General features: G+C 43.4%; 1 protein-coding gene across 8 annotated transcripts in view; it reads right to left on the bottom strand.

Moving 5' to 3' along the window:
• dpf3 (D4, zinc and double PHD fingers, family 3) overlaps positions 1-14,141 on the bottom strand; it is a 124,383-nt gene extending 110,242 nt beyond the window's left edge. For all 8 annotated transcript variants that reach the window (XM_043698365.1, XM_043698366.1, XM_043698369.1 and 5 more), the window contains exon 1: positions 14,012-14,141. In XM_043698365.1, the coding sequence (XP_043554300.1) occupies positions 14,012-14,079 (68 nt within the window). In that variant the 5' untranslated portion in view covers positions 14,080-14,141. The remainder of the gene's footprint in view (positions 1-14,011) is intronic.
• Between the last annotated feature and the right edge of the window lie 6,489 nt (positions 14,142-20,630).

The raw sequence follows: 20,630 nt of genomic DNA, 5'->3' as shown, positions 1-20,630 counted from the left end.
CCTACTCACTAGACAGTGCCATTTGGCCTGGAACTGAAAACACACACACACACACACACACACACTCTCTATGGCAGTAAGCACCATTTAGACACGGTAACAGAACACTCCTGCCACCTTAAATATAACACTGCAGAATTTATTGTAAATAGAGAAGACGTGAAAGTGTAGGAAAGAAAATTGATGGGGTGGTAAAATAGGAGGAAAGCCTTAGTCTACAGGAGGCTGTAGATTGAATTCCACTTACTTCTGATCAGTCTATCAGGTAGGTGAGGCACTTGGGAGAGATAAACAAGCCAAGGGAATACATAAACAGTAGAGGCCTGGGAAGCACCAAGGATCAGACAGACCTTGATATGCATATGTACAAGTCCCTTAAGGTATCAGGACAGGTGGATAAAATGGCTAAAACATTATATGGGATTCTTGACTTTATTAGCCAGGTCTTGGAGTTTAAACAGCAGGGAGATGATGCCAGAACTGCATAAAATTGTGGTTGGGCCTCGTCTATTGTGTGCAGTTCTGGAATCCACATAATAGAAGGGATATGATTGAACTGGGGAGGGTGCAAAAGTAGACTTACCAGGATGTTGCCTAGTTTGGAGAGTTTCAGTTATGAAGAGAGATTGGATAGACTGTGGTTGTTTTACTTAGACAAGACTGAAGGACTGATTGAGATATATAAAATTATGAGGGGCATACATAGGGTAGACAGGAAGGAACTTTTCACATTAATGGAGGGATTAATGACCAGGGGGCACAAGGTTTACAGGAGATGGGAGGTGGTGGGAATTTGGAAGTCACTGCCTCTCAGAATGGTAGAGGCAAAAACTTTCATAACATTTAAGAATATCAGGAGCAATCCATCCCTCATCTATACAGCATCACAATATACACTTTCCAATTTACTTGACAGACAATACTGAAAATTAAACATATTTAAAAATACAAATAAATGGATCAATATTGTGAACAATTTATATTGAAAGTATATTTGTTTGCACTTTACCCCTGACAGAAAAGAGGATATTGTAAATGGTTGCAGTTTGTGGAACATTTGAGGAGTAATGTTCCAACAGCCTTGGTATGAAGCAGCCCCCGTTGCTTTGCTGTTTGAAATAAAATATATTTGTCAGACACGGAGACAGCAAGAGAATGAAAAACTGAAAATTGTCAAATCTTGAAATGAGAAGGTGAACAAAAACAAAAAAATAAAATCAACAAGACTGGATGTATACAGACACATAAAATGACTTAGCCATTCATAGGCTTTCAAGTAGGGGAAATTGGGTGATATGGAGGCAGTGTCAGAGAAGATGAAATTTAGGTAGATCAGCGATTATCATAGCGCACCTCAAAAAGGACAAAATGGCTCACTTCTGCTCTGAAATTCTTGCAAAATATTGCTACTAATACAGGAAATGGAAAGATCAAATCTCACCTCCATGTTGATTGGATAAAGCTAAAGTAGGAGGAGTAACAATTTGGGCTTTAGTTGCAGGTTGGCCCACTTAAATAGATGTTGAAACTTTATTGCTGGAACAGCACAGCAGGTCAGGCAGCATCCAGGGAACAGGAGATTCGACGTTTCGGGCACAGGCCCTTCTTCAGGCCTGTGCCCGAAACGTCGAATCTCCTGTTCCCTGGATACTGCCTGACCTGCTGTGCTGTTCCAGCAATAAAGTTTCAACTTTGATCTCCAGCATCTGCAGACCTCACTTTCTCCACTTAAATAGATTGCACAGAAAGATAAGTGGAGCCTACTTTATTTCTGCAAGTTTTCATTTGGATTGTTACCAGAAAATAATTGCAATTTTCATTTCTTTGAAGGATTAAGTCAGTCAGCTCTTGCTGGGGAGCTATCCATATCTTTAAAGGGGCACTCTACAATGTTTTAGAGTCAGAGAATCCCTACAATGTGGAAACAGGCCATTTGGCCCAACAAGTCCACATCGACCTTCTGAACAATATCCCACCCAGACCCATTCCCCTACCCTATCACTCTACATTTCCCCTGACTAAAGCATCATGCTTACACATCCCTGAACACTGGGCAATTTAGAATGGCCAATTCATCTAATCTGCACATCTCTAGATTGTGGGAGGAAGCTGGAGCACCCAGAAGAAACCCACATAGACATGGGGAGAATGTCTGTGTGGAGCTTTCAAAGTCACCTGAGGCTGGAATCGAATCTGGGCCCCTGGCACTGTGAGGCAGCAGTACTAACCACTGAGCCACCAAGGCGAGTGTCAGCAGTTGGCTCATTGTTCAGAGACCAATTCTTTTTCACCCACCAGCCACTCTCCAGCAGCATTGTTAAAATTGTGGTCAAAAGCATGAGTCCAGGAAAGGTGACTCTTCCACTCCTAATAATTTCAGTGTACTCTGTTAGTCAGTAAAGTGTTTCTGCTGCACTGCACAAAACACAAATAACTAATTCTATGAACCACTCACACCATGTTGACAATATCCAGAAGACTGGGGAAATCTTAAAGAGAGTGTTAACAATGCCTTAATTATCAGAGGACCATACGCACATTTTCATATCAAAAATGTAGAACATAACAGCTAAGTACAGGCCCTTCAGCCCTCGATGCTGCGCTGACATGTGGAACCAACCTGAAGCCCATCTAACCTACACTATTCCATTTTCATCCATTTGTTGATCCAATCACCATTTAAATGCCCTCAAACTTGGCAAGTCTACAATTGTTGCAGGCAAGGCATTCTATATCCCTACTACTGAGTAAAGAAACTTCCTCTGACATCTATCACCCCTCAATTTAAAGCTATGTCTCCTCATGCTAACCATCACCATCCAAGGAAAAGCCATCACCAGAGGAAACGTATACCAAAACTACAGATCTATCTTACAGATCACACACAATTTTAACTGTATTTCGTTAAAAAATGTATTAGGTTTACAAACAGCAGGTACAGACTATGTGAAGTGTTTAACACATGGTCACTAATTTAATATTTTGTGTTTGCTTGTTACAATTGTTAGCTATCAGCTTGTTCAGCATGAAGTCTTCAACCAACCATCCCGTGCACTTTCTCGTGTAAGCTGAATGACAGAAAGATGCAAAAATTATAAGGCAGACTATTTAAAAATTGCAAACTTCAGAAATCATAATCCATATGTACCCCTCCAGTTCATTCCAAGGCAACAATCTACTCTTCAGCCTAAAACATTCCCCAAAACCAAGACCATCCTTTATGCAGCTCATTAAATTCTAATTGCTTATTCACCAACCCATGCAGTCCAAGTTTGAAGAATACAAATGAGTATAAAAGGCTACTGGATGTTATTAAATCAATCGACTTTAAAAATCTCTGGTACACTGTGCTGGCATCCTTCCTGACTTGTGCACTTCTCACTGCAGACACCATTGGAGCCATGAAGCCCATTTTTGCCAAAGTTCATTGACCATATCAATACTACCTTCTTGAAATAAAAACTCATTTCAGATTTGACATCTGTCCCAAGTATAGGATTTAATGGCTGCCCTCCCAAAATTGAAAGTCATGTCACATTGCAGGGTGATATAATCAACATGCTCAACAACTCAGCACTGGAATTATTATCACTTGTTGCTGATGTAAGTGAAAACTGCTTCCACCATTGAACACTCTTAGCAATGAGCCCAGGTAAAGTTGGAGATCTCTACCACATTAAAAAAAAGACCCGTTGGCGCATTTTTTTGACCAGTGCGGAGGCAACCGTTTAATTATTCAAATCCCATTTCTAGCAGTTGGCCCGTTACTTTGTAATACCTTGGCATTGCAAGTGCCCATCTAAATACTTGAGAATTTCTGCTTGTATCACCCTTTCAAGAAGTTACAGCAAAATTTCTATTCTGACATGCCCTCAGCTTTCAAAGATTTTTTTTATTGCCATGCTGAAAATCATTTCTCTTTTATTTTCCATCTCTATTGTCTCTTTCATGTTGGACCGGAGAGCAACTGGAACCTTCACTGGCAAATTTAGAGCAGGCTTTACACTGAGTATTGCCATCTTTGAGACAATCAGAAGACATCCAATATCTGTCAAGAAAAGACAGCTATGTAATGTTTTTTCAGCCAGCCTCAGCTGTGAAACACTCCAGTTTTGGGTTTACCAATCCAAGCTTTAGACTTAGTTGAGCTAAGTGGATTTTAAATTTTCTGTCACTCATGTCCACCACCTGGTACTGCAGATCTATGTGGTCCATGTGCAGTAGGCTTTTAACTTGACCTGCCCTCGTGTTGAGTATTGTTCCATCATACAGCCTCAACTTTGCCTTCAAGGACTTCATTTTGGGGAATCATAGCAGCCATTTTAAATAGATCTGCAAGACCATGATGCTGCCTGAAGCACTCGAGTGTAACACTTCAGATTTACAAATGCTTTTTCTGCAGTCATCATTCTTGTTGCCACAGACCATTTAATCTTGAAACCAGATGGTGTCAACTTGTTTCATGGCGCAGAGCAATTTGTCAGAATCACATTCCATTAACTCTTCAGCGGGCATCATTATGGACTTTGCTTAATTTCTTTCCAGTAAGACTGGAGTGCAAAGTCATTCAGCTCCTTAAAGTGGAGAAACCAGTATTCTACTGCATGTGTTTCTTCTCATGTTTGGACTTTGTGTATTCTAGACTCAGATGTACAGCATGGAAACAGACCCTTCAGACCAACTTGTCCATGCCGACCAGATATCCTAACCCAATCTAGTCCCACCTGCCAGCACCTGGCCCATGTCCCTCCAAACCCTTCCTATTCATATACCCATCCAAATACCTTTTAAAATGCTGAAATTGTACTAGCCTTCACCACTTCCTCTGACAGCTCATTCCTTTCACATATCACCCCGTGTGAAAACATTGCCCCCGTAGGTCTCTTTTATATCTTTCCCCTCTCACCCTAAACCTATGCCTTCTACATCTGGACCACCACAACACAAGGAAGAGACTTTGTCTATTTATCCATGCTCCTCATGATTTTGTAAACCTCTATAAAGTCACCCCTCAGCCTCTGACGCTGCAGGGAAAACAGCCCCAGCCTATTCAACCACTCCCTATAGCTCAAATCCTCCAACCCTGGCAACATCCTTGTCAATCTTTTCTGAATCCTTTCAAGTTTCACAACATCTTTCCGATCGGAAGGAGACCAGAATTGCACACAATATTCCAAAAGTGGCCTAACCAATGACCTCCCAGCTCCTGTGCTCAATATTCTGACCAATAAAAGGAAAGCATACCAAAAACCATCTTCACTATCCCATCTACCTGCAACTCTACTTGCAAGGAGCTATGAACCTGCACTCCAAGGTCTCTTTGTTCAGCAACACTCCCTAGGACCTTGCCATTAAGTGTATAAGACCTGCTAAGATTTGCTTTCCCAAAATGCAGCACCTCGCATTTATTAAACTCCATCTGCCAATCCTCAGCCCATTGGCCCATCTGATCAAGATCCCTTTGTAATCTGAGGTAACCTTCTTCGCTATCCACTGCACCTCCAATTTTAGTGTCATCTGCAAACTTACTAACTGTACCTCTTATGCTCACATTCAAATCAAAGTAAAGTAGTGGACCCAGCACCAATCCTTGTGGCACTCCACTGGTCACAGGCTTCCAGTGTGAAAAACAACCCTCCACCACCACCCTCTGGCTTCTACCTTTGAGCCTGTTCTGTATCCAAATGGCTAGTTCTCCCTGTATTCCATGAGATCTAACCTTGCTAATCAGTCTCCCATGGGGAACCTTGTCAGACGCCTTACTGAAGTACATATAGATCACATCTAATCGCTCTGCCCTCATCAGGCCTCTTATTTCTTCAAAAAACTCAATCAAGTTTGTGAGACATGATTTCCCATGCACAAAGCCATGCAGACCATTCCTAATCAGTCCTTGCCTTTCCAAATACATGTACATCCTGTCCCTCAGGATTCCCTCCAACAACCTGCCCACCACCGACATCAGGCTCACTGGTCTATAGTTCCCTGGCTTGTCCTTACCACCTTTATCAAACAGTGGCACCACGTTTGCCAACCTCCAATCTTCCGATACCTCATCTGCGACTATCGATGATACAAATATTTCAGCAAGAGGCAGGGCAATCACTTACCTAGCTTCCCAGAGTTCTAGGGTACGCCTGATCATATCCTGGGGATTTATCCACCTTTATGCATTTCAAGACATCCAACACTTCCGCCTCTGTAATCTGGACATTTTTCAAGATGTCTATTATCTATTTCCCTACATTCTATATCCTCCATGTCCTTTTCCACAATAGGTACTGATGCAAAATACTCACTTAGTATCTCTCCATCTCCTGCAGCTCCACACAAAGACTGCCTTGCTGATCTTTTGAAGGTCCCTATTCTCTCCCTAGTTACCCTTTTACCCTTAATGCATTTGTAAAGATGCTTTGGAGTCTCCTTAGCCCTATTTGCCAAAGCTATCTCATGTCCCCTTGCTGCCCTCCTGATTTCCCTCTTAAGTATACTCCTACTGCCTTTATACTCTAAGGATTCACTTGATCTATCCTGTCTATACCTGACAATTTGGTTCCTCTTTTTTTTAAACCAAACCCTCAAATTTCTTTAGTCATCCAGCATTCCTTTCACTTACCAGCTTTTCCCTTCACCTGGTCTTCAGCCTTCTGCTGGCTCTTTTGGAAATATTTCTTCCCCTCCCCCACACCAAAATATTCAATGCCGGACTGTCTTTCAGCAAAGAAGATTTATCTGTTCGCTCGTTACTAATCTAGTTCATAGTTGACAATAACAGCGGTAAGAAATCAGAAAAAATTGCCAAGGCAGAGTGAGAATAATGCAGACAGATGGAGTCCAAAGGACTCTTGGCCATGAGAAGTGAATGCAGAGAAAGATCCTTCTTAATTATTTATCACCGTATTAGGTAGGGGACATGGTAGCATGGTGATTACTGCATGGAACAAGAGATCCTGAGACATGATACAGCACCTCTACTTCATAGAACAGAGAACATTACATAGAACATTCCAGTGCAATACAGGCCCTTCGGCCCTCGATGTTGTGCTGACCCATGGAACCAATCTGAAGCCCATCTAAGCTACACTATTCCATTTTCATCCATTTGTTTATCCAATGACCATTTACATGCCCTTAACGTTGGCAAGTTTACTACTGTTGCAACTACTCACTGAGTAAAGAAACTACCTCTGACATCTGTCCTATATCTATCACCCCTCAATTTAATCCCCTTGTGCTAGCCATCACCATCCAAGGAAACAGGCTCTCAATGTCCACCCCATCTAATCCCCTGACTATTTTTGATTCGGAGATGCCGGTGTTGGACTGGGGTATACAAAGTTAAAAATCACACAACACCAGGTTATAGTCCAACAGGTTTAATTGGAAGCACACTAACTTTCGGAGCGACGCTCCTTCATCAGGTGATTGTGGAGGGCTCGATCATAACAGAATTTATAGCAAAAATTTGCAGTGTGATGTAACTGAAATTATACATTGAAGAATTGATTGTCTGTTAAGCCTTTCATCTGTTATAGTGTGCTTCCAATTAAACCTGTTGGACTATAACCTGGTGTTGTGTGATTTTTAACCCTGACTATTTTATATGTCTCAATTAAGTCACCTCTCAACCTTCTTATAACCTTTTCCAACACTTTACCCACAGCCCCACTGGTCACTGGTCTATAATTACCAGGGTGGTCTCTATGCCTCTTCTTGAACAAGGGCACAACATTTGCTATTCTCCAGTCTTCTGGCACTATTCCTGTAAACAGTGAGGACAAAGTTTAAAGCCAAAGGCTCTGCATTCTCCTCCTTGGCTTCCCAGAGAATCAGAGGATAAATCCCAACCAGCCCAGGGGACTTATCTATTTTCACACTTTCCAGAATTGCTAACACCTCGCGCTTGTGAATCTCAATCTCATCTAATCTAGTAGCCTGTATCTCTATTGTCCTTGACAAAATGTGAATACTGATGAAAAATATTCATTTAACGCTTCCATCACCTACTTAGACTGCACTCACAGCTTCCTTGATTGGGCTATAATCTTACTCTAGTCATTCTTTTATCATGATCCAACTGATCAAGGTAGAGTTCACATTTACCTTCACAACAGGGAACTTAGAGCTAACTGAACAAGTATTGTATAAATAGCCAGAAACACTATCAGGAAACCATGGATGACAGTCTTCATTCCCTATTCGGTTTAGTCCAGCACTATGGGGCAACTTTCAACTGCTTTCTGAAGTAGCTTGATGAATCATTCAGCAACCAGAAAAAAAAATCAAACCACACTTCATTGGTCAAAACATCAGTCTTACCTAGACAAACACAAACAGACTTTCCTGACTTCAGGCGGAATAAGTCTCACGGCTATACCCAGAACACTTTCCAGTCCTTTGTGTCAAACACGGGAGATGCTGGAATTCTAGTGAATGACAACATAGTTCAAACACATTTGGTTTAACTCTGTAGATGAGTATTTTACATCTTTTATTTTGATTACTGCTAAGATCAGAGGGGCTCCCTTCTTTGTTTGACCATTCGAGGCTTTTCTTTGGCCAATTCAGAATGTCTAACAGCTTACATGTGATGACTACAAAAAAAGGGACACATTCAGTCCAAAAGTCACATTGCACTTTAAACGACTTAGGTTAGACCAGATTTAGAGTATTGCGTTAAATTCTGGTTGCCACATTACAAGAAGAATGTGGAGGCTTTGGAGAGGGTCTGAAAAGGTTTACTAGATGCTGCCTGAATAAGAGGGTATGAGCTGTATGGAGAGGCTAGAGAAACTTGGGCTGTTTTCTTTGGAGGGGCAGAGGCCAAGGGGGGACTTGATAGAGCTGAAAATGTGTTGCTGGAAAAGCGCAGCAGGTCAGGCAGCATCCAGGGAACAGGAGAATCGACGTTTCGGGCATAAGCCCTTCTTTGGGGCTTATGCCCGAAACGTCGATTCTCCTGTTCCCTGGATGCTGCCTGACCTGCTGCGCAACACATTTTCAGCTCTGATCTCCAGCATCTGCAGACCCCACTTTCTCCGGGGACTTGATAGAAGTTGATAAAATTATGAGATGTATTGATAGGGTTGACAGTCAGAATCTTTTCCCCCCAGAGTTAAAATGTCTAAAACTAGAGGGCATGCATTTAAGGTGAGAGGAAGAAAGTTAAAAGAAGATGCTATAGGCAATTTTTTTTTAAACACACTGAAAGTGATAGGACTCTGAAACATGCTGCCAGGGGTAATGATAGAGGCAGGTACAATAGAATCATTTAAGATACTTTTAGATAATCACAAATATGCAAGGAATATGGACCGGGGCAGACAGAAGAGATCAGTTTAATTCTACATTACGTTTGACACAACGTCATGGGCCGAAGGGCACATTCCTGTGCTGAATTGTTGTGTTCTATATTTGAGTTTTAACAAAAAGGAAGAAAAATGTTTTTTTTTGTGATTGACGCTGTCCAATGAGTGAAGGAGGATTTTGTCCATTTGACTTCAGATGACAGATGGCCTTAGTGACTTCAGAAAAATAGTATGTTTAAATGTCACAGTGGACAGCATACTTTTGTAAACCTTGGGCTTGCTCTATCCACAACTTATCATTTGCGTCTTGTATATGCCTTTGAATTTCAGTTTGAGCTATTGAAATAACATGCCAGCAGGGCTGTTCTACCAGTCAATAAAGATTGCTTGGTTTCATTATAAGGAGAATGTGAAAGCTTTAGAAAAGGTACAGAGGAGATTTACCAGGATGCAGCCTGGACAGCAGGGCATGTCTTATGAAGTAAGGTTGAGGGAGCTAGGGCTTTTCTCATTGGAGCAAGACATTGGTTCAGCCACATTTAGAATACTGTGTACAGTTCTGGTCATCACATAACCAAAAGGATGTGGACGCTTTACAGAGGGTGCAAAGAAGGTTTACGAGGATGTTGCCTGCTATAGAAGAGAGGTTGAGTAGATTAGGTTTGTGGAGAAAGTGAGGGCTGCAGATGCTGGAGATCAGAGCTGAAGATGTGTTGCTGGAAAAGCGCAGCAGGTCAGGCAGCATCCAGGGAGCAGGAGAATCGACGTTTCGGGCATAAGCCCTTCTACCACCTCTGTTGGCAACGGGTTCCAGACACCCACCACACACTGTATAAAGTACTTGCCACGTGTATCCCCCTTAAACTTTTCACCTCACCTTGAAAGCCTGACCTCTAGTTATTGAATCCTTCACCCTGGGGAAAAAGCTTATCTCTATCTACCCTGTCATGATTTTGTAAATCTCAATCAGGTACCCCCCCATTTCTGATTCCTGAAGAAGGGCTTATGCCCGAAACGTCGATTCTCCTGTTCCCTGGATGCTGCCTGACCTGCTGCGCTTTTCCAGCAACACATTTTCAGCTCTGATCTCCAGCATCTGCAGACCTCACTTTCTCCTCAAAGATTTCAACCTACTGCGAATCCTCTTACAAGGATGCCTACCTTGAAGAAGCTCTCTTCCTCCCTCTACAAAGATTTCAGTGAGTCCCTCTCTCACTGCACCCCCCAGGTCATCTCCTCTGCACAGAAGCTCTTCAGCCACATTCTCAAACAGACTCGCTACCACAGCCATACCTCCTTCCTCAGCACCTGCCTACGGAACAGACTTATCCCGCACGGACTCTGGACTACGTTCTGACCAACAAAACTTGGACCCAACAAGGACAACCAGTACCTACAACAAATCCGAAGCCTCCAGCAACAGACCTCTCTCCGGATCCTCCGCTCCACGCTTGCAGCCATGCGCCGCTACCTACATTCCCTGCAATTAGACCTACCCTAGATTAGGTTTGTTTTCATTAGAAAAAAGGAAATGGGGGGGGACCTGATTGAGGTTTACAAAATCATGACAGGGTAGATAGAGATAAGCTTTTTCCCCAGGGTGAAGGATTCAATAACTAGAGGTCAGGCTTTCAAGGTGAGAGGTGAAAAGTTTAAGGGGGATACACGTGGCAAGTACTTTATACAGTGTGTGGTGGGTGTCTGGAACACGTTGCCAACAGAGGTGGTAGGGGCAGGCACGGTAGATTCATTTAAGATTCACCTGGACAGATGGAAGAGTAGGTGGGGAGCAGAGGGATACAGATACTTAGGAGCTGACTGACAGGTTTAGACAGTATATTTGGATCGGCTCAGGCTCGGAGGGCCTGTCCCTGGGCTGCAAGTTTTCTATGTTGTTTGTTCTAGCAAAAAAGGATGAGAGGTCACTTGATAAGAGGTGTACAAGATAATGAGAGGCACAGATAGAGTGGATAGCTAGAGACTTTTTCCCATGGCAGAAATGGCTATCACAAGGGGGCATAATTTTAAAGGTGATTGAAGGTTTAGGGGAAATGTCAGAGGTAGGTTCTTTACACAGTGAGTGGTGGGTGCGTGGAATGCACTACCAGCACCGGCAGTAGAGTCAGATCCATGAAGGACATTTAAGTGACACTTGGATAGGCACATGGATGATAGTAAAATGAAAGCTATTAGTTGGTTAGTTAGATCTTAGAGTAGAATAAAAGGTCAGCACAACACTGAGGGCTGAAGGGCCTGTACTGTTCTATGTTTATTCCAGGTGGTCACATATTTCTGCATCATTTTCACTGAACTAGCTGTGTTGATGACAATAATCAAACAGTGTTCTGGACACAGGAGTCCAATCCAACTGACTTCATTTGATCCTATTGTTCTAATGTGGAGTAGAATGTATGAAAATTTTCCAGATGGGCAATGAGCTGTACTTAAAACTTTTCTTTGATCAGGTTACTTTAGGGTTCATACATACATATTTTTCCTCTAGACTACTGCTTTAGTGCTAGATGGACGTTCATTACCAACTGAACAAGTCAAAACTCTGTCCAGCATACTTCAGACCTTATGCGTTCTAACAATTACAGACATCACATATCAGCAACATGGGAGCAGTAAGGTGGCTCAGTGGTTAGCACTGCTCCCTTACAGCACTATGGACCTGGGTTCAATTCCAGCGTTGGATCACTGTCTGAGTGGCACGTGCACATCCTCCCTGCATCTGCATAAGTTTCTTCCCAAAGATGTGCAGGTTAGGTGGATTGGTCATGCTAAATTGCCCATAATGTGCAGGCTAAGTGGGTGAGCCACGAGAAATGCAGGGTTATAGGGAAAGTGTAGGTCTGGTGGAATGTGGAATGCTCTTTAAAAAAAACTAGATCCTCGATGTAAGCCATGACGTAATTCAACAGATGCTAGTGCTTTGAGCTCGGATGTCTCCAATCGGTTTTGAATTTGTCCTTCTTGCAGAAGAGGGCACTTTTAAAAGAGATCTGTCCATCTTCTCTTGTCTGTCTGTCTGTCACTCAGCCACTCACTCACCACTAACATTCTAGGGAACACTGGTGTAATTCAGTTTCCACTCAATCACTATGGTTACAAGAGCAGATCAGATTGTTAAAGGTTGTTCAAGTTTGGGCAGGTCAAAAACCTGGATGAGGCTTTCAAGCAGGAGCGGAGCAGAGCTTACCCCAGAGCAGAGAGGTGCAACATTTACAAGGTTGAAATAGGTGATCTGTATGAGAGCACACCTTGACAGCACTTATCCCTGCAGGAGCAATTACAGTGATAGCACCGATACATGGTTAGAAGCTCAGAAAAGTCGTCAACAGCCTAGGAGGAGGATGAAATGGGGGATTAGGAAAATAAGTATATTGCTAAAGCAATGAACAAGTAACCAATAATAAATAAACAGCAACATTAAACATCTCAGGGCTCACTACTGCACTGTAGGGGATTGCCAATATTCAATGGACCATTTCACCAACAATAAAAATACACAATTACATCCAAGAATAAACTACAACATTCAATCATGTGCAGTTTAAAAGAAATCACTGGTTGCTTCCTACAGAAATAAATGATCACCATAAAATATCAAGAAGCAGGACAGTAATAGTGTGACTAGGTACAGCTGCCATTCATTCAACCTTTAGCAAGCAATATAATGCATGCCATTTAACCTGATGCTCCCTTTGCATCTGGAGCAGAAAGCCCTCTTGAAAGGCAATTTTGGAACCCTTGAATACAGAATTAAAATACCCAAAGATAACAATGACCTTAAAAAGGTCAGGGCAAACTTGCTATCGTCCTACCAGACACAGAACTGCTCTCGTTAGAGAGACCAGACTGGTGATGGTTTAACCTTAGTCACTACACGTCAGGCGAGGGGAGAGATTGAGGAGCATGTCCTTCATCTCAACTAGTGCAGGAATTAAACCCACACTGTTAGTGTTAATCACAAACCAGCCAACTGAGTTAATTGACCCTTATAATGACCTTCCACAAATGGTGAATGCAGAGGTTGAAAAGCTGACCTCCAAGTTCATAAGTAAACGGGATAAGTCCATTTTTTTTAAAAAATCACTTTGGAAAAACAGTAAACACAGTTTAACAATGGGGAAAATAGTAGAGATCCCGCATCAGTATTCCAGATCAAAATATATATGTATATATATAAAAAAGCAGGCGTTCACGAGCAAGCATGAACTGCAATGAAATAGTAATTCATTTCACTCCTTGAGGATGCAAGCAGTAAACAGCAGCAAATGGGTAACAAATATTTCTCTGCAGATGGTGAACAACACTCGTTCCCTCCAGAGCCCAGTCAGGTGGGCAAGGTGCAGCAGCTTTCCGGCCAGACGCCGCACCCACCTCTGTCCATCTCCCCAGTCACCCCGTGCCCTTCCAGCTGAGCACAACCTTCAGCAAATAACCCCCCCACCGCACCCCATCCCACCCCGACCCCGACCCCGACCCCGACCCCGCTCCGTTCCCTTGGCGGCAGCTCCTGAGCCAGTGCAGCCTCAGCTCTAACACTGAAGCTGTCAGGGAGCTGCTGGCTACCCGCCCCACTCCGCCACCGCTGGCCGGAGCTGGCGATGATCAGCCGGGCCGATCCGGGTGCCGTGGTATTCTGGCCAAGGCCAGTAGCCTTCCCCCAAACTCCGTGTCTCCCTGGCTGGACTCACGCTTTCAGCGGGCTGGTTCTCGTACCGTGCCCGGTACCGGGGCTCGGAGACGGGAGCACCGCCGCCATCTTGCTCCAATAGAAGTGAGCAGCCGGTTGCGGGCTCCTACAGTCAGGGCGGCTGCCAATCAAAGCACAGCGCCGCACGGGGGCAGGCGGGGCCACCGCGCTCATTGGTCACTGTCCACCGCAGCTCCGCCCCCTGTCCATTGTCGCTGTGCCCACTGACCAATGGTGGGCCTGTTGACCAACACTGGGCACTGTACCACCTGGACTCACTGTACCCACTGTATATCACTGGACACTGTGGCTGCTGCCCAACTCTGGACATTACGTTCGCTATACAGCTCTGTACACTGTATCCACTGCTCAACACTGGAAACTGCATCCTCTGCTAGCAGGTAGATACTGTACCCACTGTAGAACACTGGACACTGTGGCTGCTGCCCGACATTAAACATTACGTTCACTCTACAGCTCTGTCCTGTATGCACTGGATCTGTATCCTATGCTTGCAGGTGGACACGGTACCCACTGGAGAACACAGGACACTGTATCCTTTGCTCACAGGTAGACACTGTACCCACTGTAAAACACTGGACACTGTGGCTGGCTGCTGCCTGACATTGAACATTACATTCACTATACAGCTCTGTACACTGGAAATTGTATGCTCTGCTTGCAGGTAGACACTTTACCCACTGGAGAACAGTGAAACCTGTCCACTGCCCAACACTGGAAACTGTATCATTTGCTCACAGGTAGACACTGTACCCATTGTACAACACTGGACAGCGTCCACTACCCAACACTGGAAACTGTATCCTCTGCTCACAGGTAGACACTGTACCCACTGGACACTGTGTTTACTGTATAGCACTGAGTACTGTACCCACTCTACTGTACTGGGCACTTTATCCACAGAACATAACTACATGCTCGGAGACAGTAAGGACTGCAGAAGCCAAGGTCAATAGATGAGAAGCTGGAAAAGCACAGCATGTCAAACAGCATCCAAGGAGCAGGAAAGTCAATGTTTTGGGTTGAAACCTTTCGTCAGGACTGGGGAGGGTGGGGAGGTCCAGAAATAAATAGACGGAGGGGGATGTGGTTGAGGGAGGGGTAAGTGGGATGGTGATAGGTCAATGCATGTAGGGGGTTATTGTGATTGGTCACAATGGATGGAGCAGATAGGTTGGTAGGACAATGGACAGATTAGGTCAGGTCAGGGAGGGTGGCTGGGCATGGGATAAGGGGGGGGGTGGAGCTGTTTGAAGCTGGTGAAGTCAATATTGAAGCCATTTGGCTGTATGTTCCCCACTAGAATATCAGATAATATTCCTCCAGTTTACGTTTGGCCTCACTCTGACAGTGGAGGAGGTCAAGGATGGACATATTGCTGGGGGAGAGGGAAGGGGAATTAAAATGGATAGCAACCACAAGGGGTTGATGCATATAGAGCACAAATGCCCCGCGAAATGGTCCCCCAGTCTGTGTTTAGTCTCCCCAATATAGAAAAGACCACATCAGAAGCAACAGATGCAAATGTAGATGAACCTTTGCCTATTGTGGAAGGACCTTTTTGGAACCTTGAATGGAAGTGAAAGGGGAAGCATCAGGGCAGATCTTGCATCTCTTGTGATGGCAGGGAAACGTACCAAGTGTGGTGGAGAATTTGGTGGGGTGTGTAGAGTTGGCAAGGGAATCACAGAGACAACAGTCTCTGCAGAAAGCAGATAGTGGTGGGGAAGGAAGTAAGTTTTTGGCGGTGGGGTCTGATTCTAGGTAGTGGAAATATTGGAGGATGATGCATTGTATTCGGAGGTTGGTGGGGTAATATATGAGGATTAAGGGTATTCTATCCTTATTGTTTTTGGGGGGAAGGTGCTTGAGGGCAGAAGATATAGAATGTGGGGAAATAGATTGTGACATCTTGAAAAATGTCCATATTACAAAGGAGAATGTGCTGGATGTCTTGAAATGCATAAAAGTGGATAAATTCCCAGACTCTATAACTCTATGACCTGATCAGGTGTACTCTAGAACTCTGTTTGAAGCTAGGGAAGTGATTTCTGGGCTCCTTGCTGAGATATTTCTATCATCAATAGTCACAGGTGAGGTGCCAGAAGACTGAAGGTTGGTACCACTATTTAAGAAAGGTGGTAAGGAAAAACCAGGGAACTATAGACGAGTGAGCCTGACATCGGTGGTGGTCAAGTTTTTAGAGGAGATCCTGAGGGACAGGATTTACATTTACTTGGAAAGGCAAGGACTGGTTAGGGATAGTCTGCACGGCTTTGTGCATGGGAAATCATGTCTCACAAATTTGATGTTTTGGAAGAAGAGGACTGATGAGGGCAGAGCAGTGGATATAATCTATATAAACTTAAGTAAGGCGTTCAACAAGGTTCCCCATGGGAGACTGTTTAGCAAGGTTAGATCTCATGGAATACAGTGAAAACTAGCCATTTGGATACAGAACTGGCTCGAAGGTAGAAGACAGAGGGTGGTGGTGGAGGGTTGCTTTTCAGACTGAAGGCCATTGACGAGTGGAGTGCCACAAGGATTAATGCTGGGTCCACTACTTTTTGTCATTTACATAAATGATTTGAATGTGAACATAGGAGGTATAGTTAATAAATTTGCAGAAGACACCAAAATTGGAGGTGTAGTGGACAGCGAAGAAGGTTACCTCAGAGTACAATGGGATCTTGAACAAATGGGCCAATGGGTTGAGGGGTGGCAGATGGAGTTTAATTTAGATAAATTTGAGGTGCAGGGAGATAGGATGCTGAAGAAGGCATTTGGTATACTTTTCTTTGTTGGTCAGAATATTGAGCAAAGGGGTTGGGAATTCATGTTGCAACTGTACAGGATGTTGGTTAGGCCACTTTTGGAATACTGTGTGCAGTACTGGTCTCCTTCCTATTGGAAGGATATTGTGAAACTTCAAAGGGTTCAGAAAAGATTTACAAGGATGTTACCAGGGTTGGAGGATTTGAGCTATTGGGAGTTGCTGAATAGACTGAGGCTGTTTTCCCTGGAGTGTCGGAGGCTGAGGGCTGACAGAGATTTATAAAATCATGAGGGACATGGATAGGATAAATAGAGAAAGTCTTTTCCCTGGGGTGGAGGAGTCCAGAACTAAAGAGCATAGGTTTAGGGTGAGAGGAGAAAGATATGAAAGGGACAGAATGGGCAACTTTCTCATGCAGAGGGTTGTGCGTGTATGGAATGAGCTGCCAGAGGAAGTAATGGAAACTGGTACAATTGCAGCATTTAAAAGACATCCGGATGGGTATATTGAAAGGAAGCGTTTAGAGGGATATGGGCCATGTGCTGGCAAATGGGACTAGATTATGTTGGGATACCTGGTCGGCATGAACAAGTTGGACCGAAGGGTCTATTTCTGTGCGGTACATCTCTATGAATCTATAACTTAACTACTGAGGAGGGGAAACTGCAGTCCCTAAGTAGAAGGATATCTGAGGAATTCTGGAGTAGAACACCTTATCCTGGGAGCAGAATTGGAGAAATTGGGAACATGGGATCGCATTTTTGCAGGGGGAGGGGTGGTGAGAGGAGGTGTAATCGAGGTAGCTGTGGGAGTCAGTGGTTTTGAAATGGATATCATGGTGAATCTGGAGATTAGGACAGGGAGGTCCAGGAAGAGGAGGGACGTGCCAGAAATGATCCAGGTGAACTTAAGGTGTTGGCAAAATTGATGAACTGCTCAAGCTCCTGACAGGAGCACGAGGCAGCACTGATACAGTCATCAATGTAGCGGAGGAAGACATGAAGGATGGTGTAGCTTTGGATGAGGGTCTGTTCTGTGAATCTTACAAAGAGGCAGACATACGCTCTCCATGCCACAGCATGCTGCCTTCTTCACCATACCTTGTTCAAAACACTGTCAATTGTATTTAGTCTAATACACTGGACACTGCCTATTCCACAACATTTGATACTATACTGAGTTAGCAAATTTTGAGAAGATTTGTAGTTCAGGTTGAGTTTCTGGATATAGGTTTGCTAGCTGAAGCTTCATCTGGAGGCCCACTGAAGATGTTAGCTAGTATGGTGATGAAACGTCTGAAAATAAACCTTCCAGCTCAGCAAGCAAACCTACATCCACTATACTAAGTCCACAGCACTTACCACAGTATCTACTCCACAGTCCTGCACATTATACACATACTACAGTATTGGGCATTGTAACCACAACACAGCATGATGCACTGTATCCATACATCAACACCGGGCACCATATCCAATGCATGGCGCTTGGCCACTGTTTATATTGTATTACACTGGACATGGTATTCACAGAACAGAACTGCAAACTCCAAGCACTTGATAGAGTACACAATGCAAAGCACTGATCTCTATACCCACTCCTCAGCATTAGTCCCTGAATCCACTCCATTCCACAATACTGTACACTGTACATAGTACTGGGCATTGTATCCACTCTATTACACTGGTCACTGTATCCACACCTTTCATTGTCTAGAAATCAAACCTCACTATTTCCAGAATTGTCAGGCATGTGAAAATATTTAGTCAAACTATACAAAGTCCTTATTTTACCTGACTAATGAATGCAGGTTTAAAGAAAACATACACCACATTTCTGTACTCAACAAGAAGATATCTGTTTATTACAAGCATTTTGTCTTTTAACAATGGCAATTAGGAAGTATGAATTCCTTATAACTTTAGAACTCACTTCAATCACTTCTTATATTACACCAGGTTATAGTCAAACAGGTTTATTTGGAAGCACTAGCTTTCAGAGCACTGCTCTTCAACAGGTGGTTGTGGAGTATAAGGTCGTAGGACACAGAATTTATAGCAAAAGTTTACAGTGTGATGTAACTGAAATTATATATTGAAAAAGACCTAGATTGTTTAAGTCTCTCATCTTTTAGAATGGGCATGTTGGTTTCAGTTCTTTCATATGTAAATTCCAAAACTTTCTTAAAGTTACATTCTCAAGTGAACTTTAACAATAGGTACCATGTCGGCCCAGATAATGCAGGGCACCTCACATCTTTAATGCATTATCTGGGACAGGCAACAACACAAAGTGGCCGCGCAGAGGCTGATAGCCGAGTTTGGTGCCCATGGGGATGGCCTCAACTGAGACCTTGGGTTCATGTCACATTACAGGTGACCCCACTGCGTGCCACACACATACGAATCAGTTTGAACATTGGTACCATGTCGGCCCAGATAATGTCTGTATCCCTTGGAGGATGGTCACTCAAAAGTCTGAGATCAAATGTCCTGGACCGCTGAAGTGTTCGCTGACTGGGAAGGAACACTCCTGTCTGTTGATTTTTGTGTGGTTTAGATCAGAGTGGTGCTGGAAAAGCAGAGCAGGTCAGGGCTTTTACCCGAAACGTCGATTTTCCTGCTAGTGCTCCTCGTATGTTGCCTGACCTGCTGTACTTTTCCAGCACCACTCTGATCTAAACTCTGGTTTCCAGCATCTGCAGTCCTCACTTTTGCCCAGTTGATTTTTGTATGGTGCCCCATCATCCTTTGCCGTAGCCTCTGCTCAGTCTCACTAATATATCATGCCTCAGGGCATCCTTGCCTGCAGCGTATGAGATAGACAACATTGACTGAGCACCTGCACCTATTGTTAAAGTTCACTTGAGAATGTAACTTTAAGAAAGTTCTGGAGTTTACACATGGAAAGAGCTGAAACCAACATGCCCATTCTAAAAGATGAGAGACTTAACAAACAATCTAGGTCTTTTTCAATATATAATTTCAGTTACATCACACTGTAAACCTTTGTTATAAATTCTGTGTCCTATGATCTTAAACTCCACAACCAACTGATGAAGGAGCAGCACTCTGAAAGCTAGTGCTTCCAATTAAACCTGTTGGACTATAGCCTGGTGTTGTGATTTTTAATTTTGTACAGCCCAGTCCAACACTGGCACCTCCAAATCATGACTTCTTATCTTGCCCTCCTCTCAAACAGACTGAGACACACAGACAGGCAAGACATGGACATCAACAGATAGAAGATCAGGGAAAACAGATATTGATAGCATCAGTCTGCGCGACACATATGATGTGTTGCTTTCTTTCTCTTCCTTTCAATTCCTGTTTAGTTCTTTATATTGAGACATGGTTGTTTGCATATCAATGTTATCTTTCATTGGAAATTAATTGACTCACTGTCTTTAAGATGTCTCATTCATCCTTTAACAGGATTTGCAGAGAGAAATGAAAGGAAAATAGTGAACTGTTACTGGAGGTGTTCTAGTACCTGCATGGAGGTACATAAAGCATGATCACCTGGTCAGGATCAAATTAGAATGTTGTTGGTATCAAGCCAACTATTGAAGACGACCACCGATGTGTGGTTTTGAAATTAAGTTGATGTAATTTTAATAAGTGTCTTATTGAAACAGTATATTGTGTAAGTGTTTGAGGCAGGTAACAAGCAGTTTAGGGAAAGGGGGGGCTTGGAATTGTGAATAGTTGTTGTTTAATGTTCACTTTTAGAGTTAAAGAATATTATTTTCTTTAAATAGTGGAATTTGGGAGTTCTCTGTGACTCATATTTTAATAGATTACAAGGTGAGGTGATTGTTTTG

Source organism: Chiloscyllium plagiosum, chromosome 10 (genome assembly GCF_004010195.1).
Source record: "Chiloscyllium plagiosum isolate BGI_BamShark_2017 chromosome 10, ASM401019v2, whole genome shotgun sequence".
Taxonomy (NCBI): domain Eukaryota; kingdom Metazoa; phylum Chordata; class Chondrichthyes; order Orectolobiformes; family Hemiscylliidae; genus Chiloscyllium; species Chiloscyllium plagiosum.
This window is presented reverse-complemented; position numbering and strand designations above follow the sequence as displayed.